The following is a 22679-nucleotide window of genomic DNA, read 5'->3' as shown; positions in this document are numbered from 1 at the left end:
GTGTGTCTCAGATCTGCAGCTGGATTACAGTTTGACCGAAGATTTCTGCAAAAATCACTTCCTGGTTGGACTTTTACTTCGGGAGGTGAGCGGAGATGCACGCATGCACACACGCACACAACAATCCTCCGTATAGCCTTAACAGACTGTAGGGGCAAGTTTTATTAGCGAGCACCTATGAAGGCCGGCATGGCACACTAGAGGGTTGGGTGGCCTTTGTCTCCCCAGTGGCAATGTTTACACATCACACCAGGTACTCATTTGAGGCCGAGTCGACCTAGAGGAGGACCAGAAACCAATCAGATAATCAGCACTGGTGTTGGCCGTAAGTGGGAATCGAACTAGAGTTACTGAGTTCGTAGCTCAGCAAGCTAACTCTCGCACTACAGCTCCCAGCATCGCACACATGCGCACACATGCACGCACGCGCGCACACAGACGCACTCGCACGCTCGCGCGCATAGGCGCACTCGCACGCTCGCGCGCATAGGCACACACGCATGTGCGCGTGTGCATCTTTGAGCGTAGGGACAGGGCAAGCAACTTTGACTTTGGGACTCGAATGCGGGCGGGGTGAGTGCGATGAGGTGTGCTTAACAAAGCGTGGGCGACGAGGTGAGGGTGATCAGGCGGGGACGACGAGGTGATTGCGACATGGCGGTTGGGGCGAGGTGACGAGGTGAGGGTGATCAGGTGGGGAGGACGAGGTGGTTGTGACGTGGCGGTTGGGGCGAGGTGACGAGGTGAGGGTGATCAGGTGGGGAGGACGGGGTGGTTGTGACGTGGCGGTTGGGGCGAGGTGACGAGGTGAGGGTGATCAGGTGGGGAGGACGAGGTGGTTGCGACGTGGCGGTTGGGGCGAGGTGACGAGGTGAGGGTGATCAGGGGGGGAGGACGAGGTGGTTGCGACGTGGCGGTTGGGGCGAGGTGACGAGGTGAGGGTGATCAGGCGGGGAGGACGAGGTGATTGCGACGTGGCGGTTGGAGCGAGGTGACGAGGTGAGGGTGATCAGGCGGGGAGGACGAGGTGGTTGCGACGTGGCGGTTGGGGCGAGGTGACGAGGTGAGGGTGATCAGGTGGGGAGGACGAGGTGGTTGCGACGTGGCGGTTGGGGCGAGGTGACGAGGTGAGGGTGATCAGGTGGGGAGGACGAGGTGGTTGCGACGTGGCGGTTGGAGCGAGGTGACGAGGTGAGGGTGATCAGGTGGGGAGGACGAGGTGGTTGCGACGTGGCGGTTGGGGCGAGGTGACGAGGTGAGCTGTGCGGCCGACAGGTGAGCTCCGCGCTGCAGCAGGAGAGCGGCGACGTGCGTCCGGCCGCCATCGCCGCACTCAAGCAGCTGATGGCGAAACACGCGCACGACGACCGCTACGCACACAAGGTACGCGGACAAAGCTCCCCCGTGTAGCCCCACACGGGATGCCGGGGCAAGTGCCGCTACGTGAATAGCGCACGATGGGGGTGGGTGGCCACCACTACGCTCGGCCACCTTTGTCTCTCCAGCACTGGTGTTTACACGCGCACGCGCCGCACCAGATACTCGTTTAGGGCTGAGTCAGCCTAGGGGAGGCCCAGGACCGGATCGGATAATTGTCACTTCAGTTGGTGGTGGCCGTGTACGGGAATCGAACTCTGGTCACCAGGGTCGCAGTGCAGCACGCTTACCGCAGCACCACGCACACAGCTACAGCCATGGTGGTTGACTGCGGTTGCTGACTGCGGTTGCTGACTGCGGTTTGCTGACATCCCAGAACCAGCAGGCGCGGATCGCGTCGCTCTACCTGCCCCTGCTGGGGATCGCGCTGGAGAACGTCTCCCGCCTCAACGTCGCCCGCGACCACGCCTTGCTGCCCAGCGCCAGCGCCAACACCTGCACGGTGGGGACGGGGGGGGGGGCACAGGGGGGAGAGGGGACATGTGGGGATGGTGGGGGAGGGACGGTAGGGACGGTGGGGAAGGTGGGGGAGGAATGGTGGGGACGGTGGGGGTGGGTGGGACACGGTGGGAATGGTGGGGACTCGGTGGGGGTGGGTGAGACACGGAGGTCACGCGGGGGGAGGGAGCTAAATAAAGGGGAGGAAATGGGCACCACACGGGCTATAGAAGAGATGAACTGATGCGGTACAGAACCTGAGTTGACTTGCCGATGACCGGTACCAGCGGTGTCAAGATCGACCTCTAATACGGAGCGAGTCGGCACAGAAGGGGGCACGTGTTGCAGTCAGTCGACCCATGGCACCTGGGTCTGTCCCGTGACCTCCTGTCAACGAATCTTCCACGCTTCACATGGCCTCATGGTGCAAGTAGCATGTGTGCACGTGTGTGTCTGTGTGTGTGTGGAGAAGTGGGGAGCGGTAGTGTAGAGATTAGCGTGTTGCGCTATTAACCTGGCAACCTGGGTTCGATTCCCGCTCGCGGCCAACACCAGGGACGATTATTTTAACCAGTCCTGGGCCTCCACTAGGTCGACACAGCCTCAAATGAGTACCTGGTGCAGTGTGTAAACATCGCCACTGGGGAGACAAAGGCGGTCGGGCGTGGTGTTGGCCACCCACCCCCTCTTGTACCGTTCCGGCCTTCATAGGTGCTCACTCACAGCACTTACCCCTACAGTTTGCTTGGCTATACGGGGGATCTTTGTCTTTTGTGGGGAATTGGTCATGTAGTGGTTAGTGCACTGCGATATGAACCTGGCAACCTGAGTTCGATTCCCGCTCACGGCCAACACCGGTGATGATTATCTGAACCGGTCCTTGGCCTCCTCCCCTAGGTCAACTCGGCCTCAAATGAGTACCTGGTGCAATTGTTAACCATCGCCACTGGGGAGACAAAGATGGTCAGGCATGGTGGTGGCCATCCAGCCCCTCATATACAGCCCCAACAGTCTGTTAAGGCTCTCCGGGGGATCTTTGTCTTTGTTATACGTGTGCGTGTGCAGGTGACGCGCGACGAATCCCCCGCATGCGTGCAGAACCCCGTGCCGGGCGGCGCGACCTCTAACGCTGCGGGGTCGTGCACTCCGCACCGGGCTCAGGCCGCCGCCACGGCAACAGCGGCCGGGGACCTCTTCTCAGCCATCTCCGGCACAGGTTGGGGGGGGGGGGGTCACGTGGGGTGAGGGAGGGGCGGCACCTCTTCTCGGTCGTCACTGGTGCGATCCCTACTCGTGCCCAGCTGCGGAGAGAGAAGCCCGCGTGTGCATGCGTGCGTGTGCGCGTCTCTCCGCGTGTGCGTCCGTCCGTGTGTGCGTGCGCGTGCGTCTGTCTGTGTACGCATATGCACGTGTGCATCTGTCCGTGTGTGCGTCTGTCTGTGTGCGCGTGTGCTTACTTTCTGGGCGGCAGGCACCCCAGGGCAGCTGGTGGTGAGACACGCGGATTCCCGCGCGTCGCTCGTGAGCATCGAGTCCGCCACGGGGCTGCCGAGCGCGCACGACAAGGCCAACTCACTCGAGAAGGTGCACGCACGTGCGTGTGTGCGTGTGTGCGTGCGTGTGTGCGTGTGTGCGTGCGTGCGTGTGTGCGTGTGTGCGTGCGTGCGTGTGTGCGTGTGTGCGTGCGTGTGTGCGTGTGTGCGTGCGTGTGTGGGGAGCGGTAGTGTCGCGGTTAGCGCGCTGCGATATGAACTCGGCGACCTGAGTTTGATTCCTGCTCACGGTCAACACCAGTGACGATTATCTGAACCGGTCCCGTGCCTCCCCTAGGTCGACTCGGCCTTAAATGCAGTGTGTAGACATCGCCACTGGGGAGACAAAGGCGGTCAGGCGAGGTGCTGGCTGTTGAGTAAATACTGAAGGCGATCCCGAGTCTGAGACCAGTAGAAGCACGGGGCAGAGATAATCTCCCAAGCGCACTGCTGAGGGAGGGTGGTGTTTGAGTGCAGACTGCCCCCGATGACATCATAATAACAGTGGACCACAGGACGGGTTACGCAGGATTGTAAGGATGGCCTGGTGGTTCCCCTCTTTAAGAAGGGGGAGCCACACACACCTTAGCAACGACAGGGGCATCTCTCTCCTCGGTGCGAGGCCGGGAAAGGGCCTGGCAAGGATGATTCAACATCGCCTTGCTAGGCAAGCTGAGGAGAGGCTTGTGGATCCCCAATGTGGTTTCAGGCTAGGGTGGTCCTGCATGGACGCCATTTTCTCTGTCCGTATCCTATAGCAGAGGTGTAGAGAATTCCAACAGGACCTATATCTCTGCTTTATTGACCTGGTCAAGGCCTGTGATAGCACAGGACTGTGCGTTGTTCTTTGTGCTGTCGGGGTCCCTGACTCTCTGCTCACAATCATTAATCACCTTCATGATGGTGGGCAGGCCTGGGTAAAACTGTATGGCCAGGACTCATGCCCTGGTCACCTTGGGATGTGACAGGGATGTGCTCTGATTCCTACATTATTTGACATATTTCACCACGTAGTTTGAGAAGCTTTTTCCATGGCTGTACCGGAGGAATTTGTACCTGATACAGATGCAATGGAAGGCTGATCGATGGCCAGGCGTGGTCAACCATGTTATGTTCTGGTGATTACTGCTCACTCAGCTCTGCTGCTGAACCTGGAGTGGGGCCTTGCCATCAGCCCCACCAAAACTAAACACTTGACTGGGAATGTTATGTTACCAAATACTCCACCCCCTCCACTCCCCATGAGTGATGAGGCAGTTGTGGAGAGAGTGGAGAAGTTTCCATACCTGGGCAGTGCGCTCATGACCACCCCCACCCGTGTCCCGGCAGCAGGGTGCGGGGTCGGCGTTGCGGCTGCGCCCCCTGGAGCACGGCGAGAGCCGCAGCCTCCTGCTGTGCGTCCTGCACGTCCTGAAGAGCGTCTCGGAGGGTACTCCCACTACCCCCTCCCTTCCTCCCCCTTCTCTACTCTGCCCCTCCCTACCCCCCCTTCTCCACTACCCCCCACCTACCCCTTTCCCTACTACCCCCTCCCTACCACCCTTCCATACTTACCCCCCTCTTCCCCCCCTCTCCACAGTCCACCTCCACTCGCTCCTTCATCGGTGTGCCACTGGTTAACAGCACTTGCCCCAACAGTTTGTTAAAGCTATAGGGGTCGCCTTTGTGTTTGCACCCAGACGCGCTGCTCGCGTACTGGAACAAAGCCTCTGACGCAGAACTCCTCGACTTCTTCACCCTCCTCGAGTGAGTTGCCCGCTCACCTGCCCACTCACTCACCTGCTCGCTTACCTACCCACCCACCCGCTCACCTGCCCACTCACTCACCTGCTCGCTTACCTACCCACCCACCCGCTCACCTGCCCACTCTCTCACCTGCTCGCTTACCTACCCACCCACCCGCTCACCTGCCCACTCTCTCACCTGCTCGCTTACCTACCCACCCACCCGCTCACCTGCCCACTCACTCACCTGCTTGCTCATGCATCCACCCACCCGCTCACCTGCCCACTCACTCACCTGCTCGCTTACCTACCCACCCACCCGCTCACCTGCCCACTCACTCACCTGCTTGCTCATGCATCCACCCACCCGCTCACCTGCCCACTCACTCACCTGCTCGCTTACCTACCCACCCACCCGCTCACCTGCCCACTCACTCACTCACCTGCTTGCTCATGCATCCACCCACCCGCTCACCTGCCCACTCACTCACCTGCTTGCTTACCTACCCACCCACCCGCTCACCTGCCCACTCTCACCTTCTTGCTTACCTACCCACCCACCCGCTCACCTGCCCACTCACTCACCTGCTCGCTTACCTACCCACCCACCCGCTCACCTACCCACTCCCTCACCCACCACCCACCCTTCCACTCACCCGCTTGCTTACTTACCCACCCACCCGCTCACCTGCCCACTCACTCACCTGCTCGCTTACTTACCCACCCACCCGCTCACCTGCCCACTCACTCACTCACCTGCTCGCTCATGCATCCACCCGCCTACCCACTCCCTCACCCACCACCCACCCATCCACTCACCTGCTTGCTCACCCACCCACTCACTCAGCCACCACCTGCCCACTCACCCACTCACTCACCTGCTCACCCACCCGCTCATTCACCCTCCCGCTTGCTCACTCGCTCACTCACCCACTCGCTCGTATGCCTGTGTGTGTGTGTGTCCCTCAGGGTCTGTCTCCATCAGTTCAAGTACATGGGGAAGCGCTACCTGGCCAGGTAGAGTACCCCACGTGCGTACCCATACACGTGCACGCGTGCGTGCGTGCGTACGTGTGTGTGTGTAAACACACATTGTGAACTTGGAGAATATAGAGCATGGTGAGTGGTGAGCGTGGTGAGTGGTGAGCATGGTAAGGCTGTTTTCACAGTTGTTCTTTTTGAATCAATGCTATCGCGACCTGGCTGAGCCCATCGATCCCCGCCACTCACCGTGTTGGTGAGGCTCCCTGCACTCACCAGCTCCCGTCTGCACGCTCACCAGTGTGCACACTCACCCATGTGCACACTCACCTGCACACTCATATATGTGCACACTCACCTGCACGCTCACCAGTGTGCACACTCACCTGCACGCTCACCAGTGTGCACACTCACCTGTGTGCACACTCACCCGTGTGCACACTCACCTGCACGCTCACCAGTGTGCACACTCACCTGTGCACACTCACCCATGTGCACACTCACCTGTGTGCACACTCACCCGTGTGCACACTCACCTGCACGCTCACCCATGTGCACACTCACATGCACACTCACCCATGTGCACACTCACCTGCACACTCACCAGTGTGCACACTCACCTGCATTCTCACCAGTGTGCACACTCACCTGCACACTCACCCATGTGCACACTCACCTGCACACTCACCTGCACACTCACCAGTGTGCACACTCACCAGTGTGCACACTCTCCTGCACACTCACCAGTGTGCACACTCACCTGCACACTCACCAGTGTGCACACTCACCTGCACACTCACCTGTGTACACACTCACCTGCGCACTCACCCGTGTGCACACTCACTTGCACACTCACCAGTGTGCACACTCACCTGCACGCTCACCAGTGTGCACACTCACCTGCACACTCACCAGTGTGCACACTTACCTGCACACTCACCTGCACATTCACCTGCACACTCACCTGCACATTCACCTGTGTGCACACTCACCTCCACGCTCACCCTCGTGCACCCTCACTTGCCCCGCCAACCACTCGCCCTTCGTGACTCCACTCCGCTTGGCGTGGCACTCGCCTGCCTGTGCACAACCCTGCTGTCGCTAGCGGTGGCCATTCCACGTTCCTTTGGTGGGGGGGGGGCGAGTTCCATCCACGCGGGACAACCACTGTTGACTTCTCAGAAAAGTGGTACTGATCTAGCCTCCCCCAGCCGGAATGACGACGACGACGACCATGGCGATGGCGATGGTGTGAGGAGGCTGTGCGGGTGCTAGGGCAGGCCGTGCGCGTGTGGAGTGTCAGAGAGAGAAAGACTCCTCAAGCGAGTGTGGGGGGCGCCCCCCTCCCCCTGGCCGCATGCGCTTTGAGACCTAACCCGGCGGTGACGATACTAGCCGGCCCCTGTCCTCACCACCATCTCCTCACCACCTCACCATCTCCTCACCCATACCTAACAACGAGGGCACGGCGATGATGGCGACGAATGCGTGGACGGTTACGGTTGTGTTGGTGGTGGTGATGGTGGTGATCACGACAGTGACGATGATGGTGTTGGTGATGGCAGTGGTGATAATGATGGTGACGATGATGGTGTCGGTGGTGGTGATGATGGTGATGGTGGATCTTATTGTAGAGCATGGAGGAGTTGCCACATCTCGCTCATCGCGCTGTTTCTCTCCTCTCTCCTCTCTCCTCCACTCTCCACTCTCTCTTCCTCGCCCTGCCAATGTTCCGGTGTGGTGTGGTGCTGTGTGGTACGGTGCTGTCTGGCGCTGTCTGGTCTGGTGCGGCATGGTGCGGTGCTGTGTGGTGCGGTGTGGTGTTGTGTGGTGCGGTGCTATGTGGTGCGGTGTGGTTCTGTGTGGTGTGGTGCTGTCTGGCGCTGTCTGGTCTGGTGCGGCATGGTGCGGTGCTGTGTGAAGGGCGGTGGAGGCCGCTAGCCCGGTGGTGCGCTCTGCACCACCGCCGCCTCCAGACAGGAAGTCTCAGACGCTCCCCGCGCCGCGTAACCTCCTCCCCAGCAGGGCCGCCTCTCTGCATGCGCGCTTCTCTCACCTGCCCAGCGCCGAACCCGGCGCCAGCGGTGGCAGCCTGCACCACAGTAAGTGTGTGTTCCCGTGTGCGTGTCCATGTGTGTGTCCTCGTGTGTGTGTGTGTTCCCGTGTGCGTGTCCATGTGTGTGTCCTCGTGTGTGTGTGTTCCCGTGTGCGTGTCCATGTGTGTGTCCTCGTGTGTGTGTGTGTTCCCGTGTGCGTGTCCATGTGTGTGTCCTCGTGTGTGTGTGTGTGTTCCCGTGTGCGTGTCCATGTGTGTGTCCTCGTGTGTGTGTGTTCCCGTGTGCGTGTCCGTGTGTGTGTCCTCGTGTGTGTGTGTGTTCCCGTGTGCGTGTCCGTGTGTGTGTCCTCGTGTGTGTGTGTTCCCGTGTGCGTGTCCGTGTGTGTGTCCTCGTGTGTGTGTCCTCGTGTGTGTGTGTCCCCGTGTGTGTGTGTCCCCGTGTGTGTGTCCCCGTGTGTGTGTCCCCGTGTGTGTGTCCCCTACCTCTTCGCTGGTGCCGGACGGCAACACTGTGGTGGATGTGAGCAATTGCCGTGGAAGGAAGGCCAATTACAACATCGGCCATACTCCTTCATGGTGCTTTTAGCCACCGCAGGTGCCAAACGGGGGCTCTGGATGGGAGCGAGGGGCTGGTAATCCCTCTACCTTCAATTATTTACCACTAAACCACGTGAAAAATATAGAATGAGGTTAGTGCAGGAGGCCCCGGGGGGACAGGCCATCTATGACGTCTCCTGGCCAAACCCCATTTGGTGGAGCCAAGAGACTGAATTCTTACCCTCGGGGTTCCTCCAGAAACAGCAAAAAGACATTGCCATGTGGAATGTTTGAATGCTCGCTGCAGAGAAGAGGCTGCCACTCCTCTGTCGGGAGCTGGACCGGTACCGCTTGGATCTCTGCAATATCCAGGAGGTGCGGTGGACTGGCTCTGGCTCCTGTTACCATGAGGGGTGGACAGTCCTCTACACTGGCCTGGAGATTGCCAAACAACCGGGGAGTGGCTCTTCTTATGAACAAAAAAATGAAGGGGGTGTGGGAGCGTGGCAGTGAGGTGCAGGAAGCTGTGTGCTTTCATGCTACTGTGGGCTCGCCTTCCAATCAACCAGAGGCGGGGAGTGGTGGTTGTGGTTACTTATGCCCCCACCGAAGATGAACATCAGTGGAGGGATGCAGGGACGGCCGATGGAGTCAGATGCCTTCTATGACCTTCTGTTACAGGTGCTGGCTAAAGTGGCCACTGAGGATAGAGTTATCTTGTTGGGTGACTTTAATGCCTGTGTGGGTCATGATGCTGGCACTTGGTCTGGAATGATTGGAAGGCATGGGCCAGATCAGCTCATTAACAACAGTAGGAGGCTGCTATACTTTTGTGCAGTCCATGGGCTTGTAATTACCAACACACTGTTCCGGCATCGTCGCATCCACACAACATTTGCTGGACTAGATATTGATGGAACAGCGGATGCGAGCCCATGCCGTTGACACCAGAACCTATTGTGGAGCTGATCTGCCCACTGACCATCGGCTTGTCATCTGTAAGATGCGCCTGCCATTCTTTTACTCCGGTGGTGGATGTACATCCAGGACCCTGTTCAAACCAAGAGTGGCCTGGTCTCAGCTAGCTGATTAAAGTTGCAAGCCAGAATGTCATCATCGCTTGCAGCTGGGGTTGGCATCGTCCCCCACTCCTCCTGATGATGAGGGGAAATTGACTATGTTTAGGCTCATGCAGCTGCAATGGCTGCTTTGGGTCCACGGTCCAAACTCCCCAGAAACCCAGGCTGACAGAGGTGTTCCAGCTGACTGAGACAAGGCGACAGGACCACTCTCACCATCTCCAGCACCCCACATCACAGAATGAGGAGGCTTACAACAGCCTTCGCTCGGAGGTTCCGAGGGCCTTGCAGCGCTGCAAGGATGGGTGGTGGTCGCTGGTTGCTGAGGAGATGGAGTCAGCCTCAGTAGCCCGGAATCACAAATCACTCTTTTTTAACTCCATCAAAAAGTAACTTGCAGCACCACACCTATCACCATCATTAGGGGAAAGAAAGGTGATCCGATCTCCGAACCCCAGGGACAGGTATGCAGACCTGCTGAGCATTTATGTGAGGTCTTGGGGGAGAGGAAATCCCTCAGCCTGGAAAACATCATGGGGCAAAGTGGGGATGAGCCTGCTGAGGCCGCGGTGCCTGAGATATTGTAGGAAGTCACCCCCTGTGAGTGGCTGGCAGAAGTGCCATCTATTGAAGAAATACAGAAGGCGATCCAAAGTCTTGAGACAGGAAAAGCACCCGGCAGAGATGATCTCCCAAGCGAAATGCTGAAGGAGGGTGGCGTTTGTGCACAGACTGCCCTATATGACATCATAACAGTAGCCTGGACCACTGGATGGGTTCCGCAGGATTGGAAGGATGCCCTGGTTGTCCCCCTCTTTAAGAAGGGGGACTGCACAAACTGTAACAACTGTAGCGGCATCTCACTCTTCAGTGTGCCAGGAAAGGTGCTGGCAAGGATTATTCAACATCGGCATGCCAAGCACGCTGAGAAGAGGCTTGTGGAGCCCCAATGTGGTTTCAGGAAAGGGCGGTCCTGCACAGATGCCATATTTTTGGTTCATCCGCTACAGCAGAGGTATTCCAACAGACTAAAGCACAGCAAGTTGGCACAGTAAGGTGCACAGGGGATGCATCGGCCAGTCATCTCAGTCGACCCATGGCACCTGGGTCTGTCCCGTGACCTGCCAGCGGGCGTTCTACACTTAACGTGGCCTTAACGTGATCATGGCCTGGCACAAGCACCGTATTGATGTCAACGCCACTTAGTGGCGAATGGCAGTTGTTGTTGTGTCCCCGTGTGCGTTCCCATGTACATGTCCCCTTGTGTGTGTGTCCCTGTGTGTCCCCGTGTGCATGTCCCCTTGTGTGTGTCCCTGTGTGTCCCCGTGTGCATGTCTCCTTGTGTGTGTGTCCCCGTGTGTCCCCGTGTGCATGTCCCCTTGTGTGTGTGTCCCCGTGTGTCCCCGCGTGCATGTCCCCTTGTGTGTGTGTCCCCGTGTGTCCCCGTGTGCATGTCCCCTTGTGTGTGTGTCCCCGTGTGTCCCCGCGTGCATGTCCCCTTGTGTGTGTCCCTGTTTGTCCCCGTGTGCATGTCCCCTTGTGTGTGTGTCCCTGTGTGTCTCTGTGTACATGTCCCCTTGTGTGTGTGTCCCCGTGTACATGTCCCCTTGTGTGTGTGTCCCTGTGTGTCCCCGTGTGCATGTCCCCTTGTGTATGTGTCCCTGTGTGTCCCCGTGTGCATGTCCCCTTGTGTGTGTGTCCTTGTGTGTCTCCGTGTGCATGTCCCCTTGTGTGTGTGTCCCTGTGTGTGTCTGTGTGTCGGTGTCTCTACCGTCCGGGGCCCGCCCAGCATGAGTCTGTGTAGCGATTGCACTTGGGCGCGCGTGTGCGGCCAGTGGGGCGCTCGGTTTGGCACAGAAGAGAGACTCAGGTGCTCGTAGTTGGCATGCACAGCTGATCCAGGTTATCCAGCAGTGGATAGAGCAACCCCCAACTCACCCGCAAAACAGAGACCCACAGAAACCCCTAGAAACCCACAGAGACCTACAGAGGCCCACAGACTCGCGTACCACGGGTTGGTTCCCCCCACCCCGTGCTGGCACGGCACGGCTGCGTCCCTTGTCCAGTTGGCAACGAGCGGGTGCCAAGATTCATGCGCTCCCAACACCTCCCCCGCACCTCTCCGCACCTCCCCGCACCTCCCCGCACCTCTCCGCACCTCCCCGCACCTCCCCGCACCTCTCCGCACCTCCCCGCACCTCCCCGCACCTCTCCGCACCTCTCCGCACCTCCCCGCACCTCCCCGCACCTCTCCGCACCTCCCCGCACCTCCCCGCACCTCTCCGCACCTCCCCGCACCTCCCCGCACCTCTCCGCACCTCCCCGCACCTCCCCGCACCTCCCCGCACCTTCCCGCACCTCCTCGCACCTCCCCGCACTTCCTTGCACCTCCTCGCATTCCCCATCCTCCCCCATGTACCTTTGATCCCCGTGGCTGGAACCCAGACCCTTGACCATGGCGATGGTGATGGTGAGGGGCAACAGCAGTGGCGGTGGCGTGGAGGAGGAGGAGGAGTGACGCCACGGTGCTCTCTCTGTGTCTCCCCAGCGTCAGAAAGCTCTCCAGTATTCTGGGGGTTGCTATTGACCATGGTAAGCAGGCTCCCTCCTGCTACTCCCTCCTGCTTCACCCTCCTGCTTCACATACCTAGCCCACTCCTGGCACACGAGTTTAACACATGTAATACTCCCGGCCCAACCCTAACACTCCTAGAACGCTCCTAGCACTCCAAGCTCACCATCCCACACCGAACATTCCCACCCCTAACACTCCCACCCCTAACACTCCCACCCCTAACTCCCACGCCTAACACTCCCACCCCTAACTCCCACGCCTAACACTCCCATCCCACCCCTAACACTCCCACCCCTAACACACTCCCACCCCTAACACTCCCACACCTAACACTCCCACACCTAACACTCCCACACCTAACACTCCCATCCCACCCCTAACACTCCCACCCCTAACACTCCCACCCCTAACACTCCCATCCCTAACACTCCCACCCCTAACACTCCCACCCCTAACACTCCCATCCCACCCCTAACACTCCCACCCCACCCCTAACACTCCCACCCCTAACACTCCCACCCTAACACTCCCACCCCTAACACTCCCACCCCTCACACTCCCACCCCTAACACTCCCACGCCTAACACTCCCACCCCTAACACTCCCACCCCTAACACTCCCACTCCTAACACTCCCACACCTAACACTCCCATCCCATCCCACCCCTAACACTCCCACCCCTAACACTCCCACCCCTAACACTCCCATCCCTAACACTCCCACCCCTAACACTCCCACCCCTAACACTCCCATCCCACCCCTAACACTCCCACCCCTAACACTCCCACCCCTAACACTCCCACGCCTAACACTCCCATCCCACCCCTGACACTCCCACACCTAACACTCCCACCCCTAACACTCCTACCCCTAACACTCCCACGCCTAACACTCCCATCCCACCCCTAACACTCCCACCCCTAACACTCCCACCCCTAACACTCCCACTCCTAACACTCCCACGCCTAACACTCCCATCTCACCCCTAACACTCCCACCCCTAACACTCCCACTCCCACACCTAACACTCCCATCCCACCCCTAACACTCCCACCCCTAACACTCCCATGCCTAACACTCCCATCCCACCCCTAACACTCCCATCCCACTCCTAACACTCCCACCCCTAACACTCATATAACATTCCTAACAATCCCACTCCTAACAAGGCACTCCACTCTGAACGCTGCCGCCCGGCGCTAACAGCTGTGAATCCGCACCACGCCGCAATCCCTGGGCAGCAGCAACGGAAACCTCCACTCGACGCTGATCCACTCGGTCGCCTTCACCGCTCTGCCTCTCTCCCTCAGCCTCTCAGCCTCTTTCTGCCTCTTTCTCTCTCTCTGCCTCCCTCTCTCTCTGTGTCTCTCTCTCTGTCTCTCTCTGCCTCTTTCTCTCTCTGCCTCTCAGTCTCTCTGTGTCTATCTCTCTCTCTGCCTCTCTAAGTCTCTCTTTGCCCCACTTTTTCTCTCTCTGACCCTCTCTCTCTCTGCCTCCCTCTCTCTCTGTGTCTATCTCTCTCTCAGTCTCTCTCAGTCTCTCTCTGCCTCTCTCAGTCTCTCTCTGCCCCTCTCTCTCTCTCTTTGCCTCTCTCTCTTTGCCATCTCCCGACTCTTGGTCAGTCTCCACCATTAGCGTCTCCGCTCCGTGCGGTCGCCCGTGTACACGTGCGCATGCCCTCGTGCGTGTCTATACACGCGCGCGCCCGTGCACACGCGCGCGTGCCCATGTGCGTGCCTAGGCTACGGCCACTCGGAGGTGGAGGCGGTGCTGGAGGCGGCGCTGGCGACGGAGGCCGGGCTCGTGGTGCTCGACGCCCTCGCCTGCTTCACCCACAGCTTCAAGGTGCCCACCACCGCCCCACGTGGAATTGTGACCCAGGCGTCGGTGTGTGTGTGCCCGCCCCCACGCACGTGAGCGTGTGTGGTGCTGGCCAACCACCCCCTCGTATGCCGTGCTGGATTTCATGGGTGCTACTCGCTAACAGCACTTGCCCCAACAGTCTGTTAAGGCTATACGGGGGATCATTGCCTTTGTGTCTGGGAATGGGGAGCCGTATTGTAGCAGTCGGCGCGCTGCACCACGAACCCGGCAGCTTCGAGTTTGATTCCCGCTCACGACCAACACCAACACCGGTGTGACAATTATCCGAACCGGTTTTGGGCCTCCCCTAGGTCGACTCAGCCTCAAATCAATACCTAGTGCGGTGTATAAATATTGCTACTTAGGGAGACAAAGGTGGCCAGGCGCGGTGCCTACCATCCACGCCCTAGTGTGCCATGCCGGCCTTCATAGGTGCTTGCTAACATCACTTGCCCCAACATTCTATTATGGCTCTATGGGGGATCTTTGTCTTTTGTATGTACACATGCGTATGTGTGTCAGTTTGGAGGCAGTCGCCCAGCAACAGCGCAGGGCCGGGGAAGCTACGCTCGCAACAGCGAGTGAAGCGCCAGGCAGCTGCAACGCAGCAAGCTGGCACAGTAGAGGGTAGAGCCGGTGCATCTGCCAGTCATCTTAGTCGGTCAATCTCATGGCACCACCTTGGGTCTATCCCGTGACTCGCCGACGGGCCTCGAGTACAGACTGCATTGGGCTACGCGGGGGACCTTTGTCTGTGTGCCTGCGTGCGTGTGCGCGCGCGTCAGGAGCAGCTGCTGGCAGAGGAGAGCCACGGGCGGCTGATGCGCCGCGTCTTCGACGTGCTGCTCACCTTCCTCGCCGTGCCGCAGTCCGAAGCCACGCTGCGCCACGTCTTCGCCGTGCTGCGCGGCTTCATCAACAAGGCACCGCACGCAGCACCACACACAGCACCACACACACACACAGCACCACACGCAGCACCACACACAGCACCACACACAGCGCCACACACAGCACCACACACAGCACCACACACAGCACCACACGCAGAGCCACACACACAGCACCACACACACACACACAGCACCACACACACACCACACACACACCACACACAGCACCACACACACACACACACCACACACAGCACCACACACAGCACCACACGCAGAGCCACACACACACACAGCACCACACACAGCACCACGCGCCGCACCACACACAGCACCACGCGCCGCACCACACACAGCACCACACACAGCACCACACACAGCACCACACACAGCACCACACACAGCACCACACACAGCACCACACACAGCACCACGCGCCGCACCACACACAGCACCACACACAGCACCACACACAGCACCACACACAGCGCCACACACAGCACCACACACAGCGCCACACACAGCACCACACACAGCACCACACACAGCACCACACACAGCGCCACACACAGCACCACACACAGCACCACACACAGCACCACACACAGCACCACACACAGCACCACGCGCCGCACCACACACAGCACCACACACAGCACCACACACAGCACCACACACAGCGCCACACACACACACAGCACCACACACAGCACCACACACAGCACCACGCGCCGCACCACACACAGCACCACACACAGCACCACACACAGCACCACACACAGCACCACACACAGCACCACACACAGCACCACACACAGCGCCACACACACACACAGCACCACACACAGCACCACGCGCCGCACCACACACAGCACCACACACAGCACCACACACAGCACCACACACAGCACCACACACAGCGCCACACACACACACAGCACCACACACAGCACCACACACAGCACCACACACAGCACCACGCGCCGCACCACACACAGCACCACACACAGCACCACACACAGCACCACACACAGCGCCACACACACACACAGCACCACACGCAGTGCCACACACAGCACCACACACAGCACCACACACAGTACCACACACAGCGCCACACACACACACAGCACCACACACAGTACCACACACAGTACCACACACAGCACCACACACAGCACCACGCGCCGCACCACACACAGCACCACACACAGCACCACACACAGCACCACACACAGCACCACACACAGTACCACACACAGCGCCACACACACACACAGCACCACACACAGCACCACACACAGCACCACGCGCCGCACCACACACAGCACCACACACAGCACCACACACAGCGCCACACACACACACAGCACCACACACAGTACCACACACAGCACCACACACAGCGCCACACACACACACAGCACCACACACAGTACCACACACAGCACCACACACAGCACCACGCGCCGCACCACACACAGCACCACACACAGCACCACACACAGCACCACACACAGCGCCACACACACACACAGCACCACACACAGCACCACACACAGCACCACACACAGCACCACGCGCCGCACCACACACAGCACCACACACAGCACCACACACAGCACCACACACAGCACCACACACAGCGCCACACACAGCACCACACACAGCGCCACACACACACACAGCACCACACACAGCACCACACACAGCACCACACACAGCACCACGCGCCGCACCACACACAGCACCACACACAGCATCACACACAGCGCCACACACAGCGCCACACACAGCGCCACACACAGCACCACACACAGCGCCACACACAGCACCACACACAGCGCCACACACACACACACAGCACCACACACAGCACCACACACAGCACCACACACAGCACCACACACAGCGCCACACACAGCACCACACACAGCGCCACACACACACACAGCACCACACACAGCACCACACACAGCACCACACACAGCACCACGCGCCGCACCACACACAGCACCACACACAGCACCACACACAGCACCACACACAGCGCCACACACACACACAGCACCACACGCAGTGCCACACACAGCACCACACACAGCACCACACACAGTACCACACACAGCACCACACACAGCACCACGCGCCGCACCACACACAGCACCACACACAGCACCACACACAGCACCACACACAGCGCCACACACACACACAGCACCACACACAGCACCACACACAGCACCACACACAGCACCACGCGCCGCACCACACACAGCACCACACACAGCACCACACACAGCACCACACACAGCACCACACACAGCGCCACACACAGCACCACACACAGCGCCACACACACACACAGCACCACACACAGCACCACACACAGCACCACACACAGCACCACGCGCCGCACCACACACAGCACCACACACAGCACCACACACAGCACCACACACAGCGCCACACACACACACAGCACCACACACAGCACCACACACAGCACCACACACAGCACCACGCGCCGCACCACACACAGCACTACACACAGCACCACACACAGCATCACGCGCCGCACCACATACAGCGCCACACACAGCACCACACACAGCACCACACACAGCATCACGCGCCGCACCACATACAGCGCCACACACAGCACCACACACAGCGCCACACACAGCACCACACACAGCGCCACACACAGCACCACACGCAGAGCCACACAGCACCACACACAGCACCACGCGCCGCACCACACACAGCACCACACACAGCACCACACACAGCACCACACACAGCACCACACACAGCACCACACACAGCGCCACACACAGCACCACACGCAGAGCCACACACAGCACCACACACAGCGCCACACACAGCACCACACGCAGAGCCACACACAGCACCACACACAGCACCACGCGCCGCACCACACACAGCACCACACACAGCATCACGCGCCGCACCACACACAGCACCACACACAGCACCACACACAGCGCCACACACAGCACCACACACAGCACCACACCGTACCACACGCAGCACCACACGCAGCACCACACACAGCACTACACACAGCAGGTGGCACTGCATGCCACACCATACCACACGCAGCACCACACCGTACCACACGCAGCACCACACGCAGCACCGCACGGCACTCAACACTTCACAGAGCACCACGCACGGCACCACGCACTGCACCACACCCGTCACCCTGACCGTTAATCCTAACCCCGCTGCTGGTGCTGACCCTGGTACCCTGACCCCCACAGTTCACACGAACCAAATTGGAATCCGCCTCCGTCTCTCCCTGTTATCCGTGCGCCTGACCCCCACAGTTCCCGGCGGCGCTGTTCACGGGCCGTGCCGACATGTGCGCCTCGCTCTGCTACGAGCTGCTCAAGTGCTGCAGCGCCAAGCTGGGCTCCACACGCAGCGAGGCCTGCGCTCTGCTCTACCTGCTCATGCGCAACAACTTCGAGTACACGGGCAGAAAGTCCTTCGTGCGGTCCCACCTGCAGGTGTGCGCGTGCGTGCGAGCGCGCCGCGAGCGGGGTGTGCGAGTGTGTGGGGTGCCGCCGTGGCGAGGAGATGTTCACTACCTCGCCTGGTACGCAGGAGGTCCCGACCCTGACGCCTGCTGTATATTTGGAGTTTGAGTGTCTCTCCCCGTGGTCGCGGAGATTTTTCTCTGGGTCCTCCGTTTTTTCTCACCAGATTTAGAATAAACGTGCGTATTTGACTGAAATGCATTCCCAAGTGATGAGCCACTTTGTTGAGCTATCGTTTGCGGCCAGGTCGCTTCTGAAAAAGAGCTACACAGCTCAGTGGGCCTTACCTGGAGTTAGTTTTTAGTGTGTGCGTGCATGCGCACCGTGCGTGTTTGACGTCCATGTGTGCAAGCGTGTGTGTGTTGTGTGTGCATGTAGGTGGATGTGTGTGTGTGTAGGAGTGTGTGCGGTTGTGCGTGTGTGACGTCCGTTTGTGATGTGCATGTGTGACGTCTGTGTGTGTGCCGTTCGCGTTTGTGTGCGTGTGTGACATGCGTCTATTTTGTCCGTGTGTGTGACGTGCGTGTGTGTGACGTCTGTGTGTGTGCGTTTGTCTTTGTGTGACATCCTTTTGTGACTTGCTTGTGTATAGGTTGTATGTGTTTGACGTGCACATGTGACATACGTGTGTGACATCCGTTTAGGACATGCATGTGTGACGTCTGTGCGTGTGTGTGTAACGTCCGTGTGTGTGCGTGTGTGTGATGTTTATGTGTGTGATGTGCGTGTGTGTGCGTAGATCATCATCGCCGTGAGTCAGCTGATCGCTGATGTTGTTGGCATCGGAGGCTCCAGGTTCCAGCACTCGCTGTCCATCGTCAACAACTACGCCAACAGCGACAAGGCCATGAAGGTGGTGGCCACATCACCGACAACATCACCGTCAACATCACCGTCAACATCATCACCAACATCACAATCATCAACATCAGCAACAACATCAGCAACAACATCATCACCAACATCACAATCATCAACATCACAATCATCAACATCAACAACAACATCATCACCAACATCACAATCATCAACATCACAATCATCAACATCACAATCATCAACATCAGCAACAACATCATCACCAACATCACAATCATCAACATCACAATCATCAACAAAAACATCAGCAACAACATCATCACCAACATCACAATCATCAACATCACAATCATCAACATCAACAACAACATCAGCAACAACATCATCACCAACATCACAATCATCAACATCAACAACAACATCAGCAACAACATCATCACCAACATCACAATCATCAACATCACAATCATCAACAAAAACATCAGCAACAACATCATCACCAACATCACAATCATCAACATCACAATCATCAACATCAACAACAACATCAGCAACAACATCATCACCAACATCACAATCATCAACATCAACAACAACATCAGCAACAACATCATCACCAACATCACAATCATCAACATCAACAACAACATCAGCAACAACATCATCACCAACATCACAATCATCAACATCATCATCACCACCACCTCACACACACTCGGTGCGTCACCCTTGTGTGTGTGTGTGCACGCGCCCTCTTCATATCGCCACCTCCCTCCCCTTCTCCCTCCCCTCATCCCTCCCCTCTTCCTTCCCCTGCTTCCTCTCCTGCTCCCTCACCTCATCCCCTCCCCTCCTCCCTCTCCTTCCCCCGCCACCACCCCCAGGCCACGGCGTTCCCCGCGGAGGTGAAGGACCTGACCAAGAGGATCCGCACGGTGCTGATGGCGACGGCGCAGATGAAGGAGCACGCTGGCGACCCCGAGCTGCTGGCCGACCTGCAGTACAGCCTGGCGCGCTCCTACGCCAGCACGCCGGAGCTGCGCAAGGCCTGGCTCGAGAGCATGGCGCGCACGCACCTGCAGCACGGAGACCTCTCCGAGGTGCGCCTCTCCGACGCCATGACGTCGCGTCGTCACAGCGTCACAACGTCACAGCGTCACACGTCACACCGTCACGCGTCACAGCGTCACACCGTCACACCGTCACAACGTCACACGTCACACCGTCACAGCGTCACAGCGTCACAGCGTCACACCGTCACACCGTCACAACGTCACAACGTCACGCGTCACACCGTCACAGCGTCACAACGTCACACGTCACAACGTCACAGCGTCACACCGTCACACGTCACACTGTCACACGTCACAGCGTCACACGTCACAGCGTCACACGTCACACCGTCACATGTCACACCGTCACACCGTCACACGTCACACCGTTACAGCGTCACACCGTCACACCGTCACAGCGTCACTCCGTCACAGCGTCACACCGTCACACGTCACACCGTCACACGTCACAGCGTCACACTGTCACACGTCACACGTCACACCGTCACACGTCACACGTCACACCGTCACAACGTCACAGCGTCACAGCGTCACACGTCACAGCGTCACACGTCACACCGTCACAGCGTCACACCGTCACACCGTCACGCGTCACACCGTCACACCGTCACGCGTCACACCGTCACACGTCACACCGTCACGCGTCACAGCGTCACACGTCACAGCGTCACACCGTCACACGTCACACCGTCACAGCGTCACACCGTCACAGCGTCACACGGCACAGCGTCACACGTCACACCGTCACAGCGTCACACGTCACAGCGTCACACCGTCACACGTAACACCGTCACACGTCACACCGTCACACGTCACAGCGTCACACCGTCACAGCGTCACACCGTCACAGCGTCACACCATCACACATCACACCGTCACAGCGTCACACCGTTACAGCGTCACACGTCACACCGTCACACGTCACACATCACAGCGTCACACGTCACACCGTCACAGTGTCACACGTCACACGTCACAGCGTCACACGTCACACGTCACAGCGTCACACGTCACACCGTCACACGTCACACGTCACACCGTCACACCGTCACACCGTCACAGCGTCACAGCGTCACAGCGTCACAGCGTCACACCGTCACAGCGTCACAGCGTCACACCGTCACACGTCACAGCGTCACAGCGTCACAGCGTCACAGCGTCACAGCGTCACACCGTCACACGTCACAGCGTCACACGTCACACCGTCACACCGTCACACGTCACACCGTCACAGCGTCACACCGTCACAGCGTCACACGTCACACCGTCACACGTCACACGTCACACCGTCACAGCGTCACACGTCACACCGTCACAGCGTCACACGTCACACCGTCACACGTCACACGTCACACCGTCACACGTCACACGTCACACCGTCACACCGTCACACGTCACACCGTCACACCGTCACACGTCACAGCGTCACACCGTCACAGCGTCACACGTCACACGTCACAGCGTCACACGTCACACCGTCACACGTCACACCGTCACACGTCACACCGTCACACGTCACACCGTCACAGCGTCACAGCGTCACACCGTCACACGTCACACCGTCACACCGTCACACGTCACACCGTCACACGTCACACGTCACACCGTCACACGTCACACCGTCACACCCTCACACGTCACAGCGTCACACGTCACACGTCACACCGTCACACGTCACAGCGTCACACCGTCACAGCGTCACATCGTCACACATCACACCGTCACACGTCACAGCGTCACACCGTCACACGTCACACCGTCACGGCGTCACGTCGTCACAGCGTCACGTCGTCACAACTTCACACCGTCACACGTCACACGGTCACACGTCACACGTCACAGCGTCACAGCGTCACGTCGTCACAACTTCACACTCCTTTCCCCTCGCCTCATTGGGCGCTAGGAACACTCCTCTGAGTCAGCTGAACCATGGCAAGGTGGCACGGTGAGCAGCACAGATGGTTCCTCTGCCAATCAACTCTTGGCACCTGGGTCTGTCCTGTGACCTCCTGAACTTAGCCTGGCACCATCAGTTAACGCATAACGTGAACTCCTGTCGGCCTTCGACCCTTCACGTGGCTTCAAAGTGCACGTAGCCTGGCATGA

The 22679-nt window shown here is 58.9% G+C and overlaps 1 protein-coding gene across 7 annotated transcripts in view; it reads left to right on the top strand.

Moving 5' to 3' along the window:
- The window catches only part of DOCK9 (dedicator of cytokinesis 9), a 123754-nt gene that overhangs the window by 68758 nt on the left and 32317 nt on the right, over nt 1–22679 (top strand). For 3 of the 7 annotated variants that reach the window (XM_078880251.1, XM_078880255.1, XM_078880258.1), the window contains 14 exons: nt 12–85; nt 1276–1383; nt 1754–1879; nt 2941–3091; nt 3347–3459; nt 4737–4836; nt 5087–5153; nt 6101–6148; nt 8036–8214; nt 14101–14204; nt 15008–15145; nt 18469–18651; nt 19421–19534; nt 20385–20600. In XM_078880251.1, coding sequence (XP_078736377.1) covers nt 12–85; nt 1276–1383; nt 1754–1879; nt 2941–3091; nt 3347–3459; nt 4737–4836; nt 5087–5153; nt 6101–6148; nt 8036–8214; nt 14101–14204; nt 15008–15145; nt 18469–18651; nt 19421–19534; nt 20385–20600 — 1721 coding nt within the window. Of the gene's footprint in view, nt 1–11; nt 86–1275; nt 1384–1753; nt 1880–2940; nt 3092–3346; nt 3460–4736; nt 4837–5086; nt 5154–6100; nt 6149–8035; nt 8215–12332; nt 12377–14100; nt 14205–15007; nt 15146–18468; nt 18652–19420; nt 19535–20384; nt 20601–22679 lie in introns of all 7 variants that reach the window. The other 4 variants (XM_078880257.1, XM_078880253.1, XM_078880252.1 and 1 more) reach the window with 4 other exon arrangements.

The sequence above is a fragment of the Lampetra fluviatilis genome, chromosome 56 (genome assembly GCF_964198595.1).
Source record: "Lampetra fluviatilis chromosome 56, kcLamFluv1.1, whole genome shotgun sequence".
Lineage (NCBI taxonomy): Eukaryota > Metazoa > Chordata > Hyperoartia > Petromyzontiformes > Petromyzontidae > Lampetra > Lampetra fluviatilis.
This window is presented reverse-complemented; position numbering and strand designations above follow the sequence as displayed.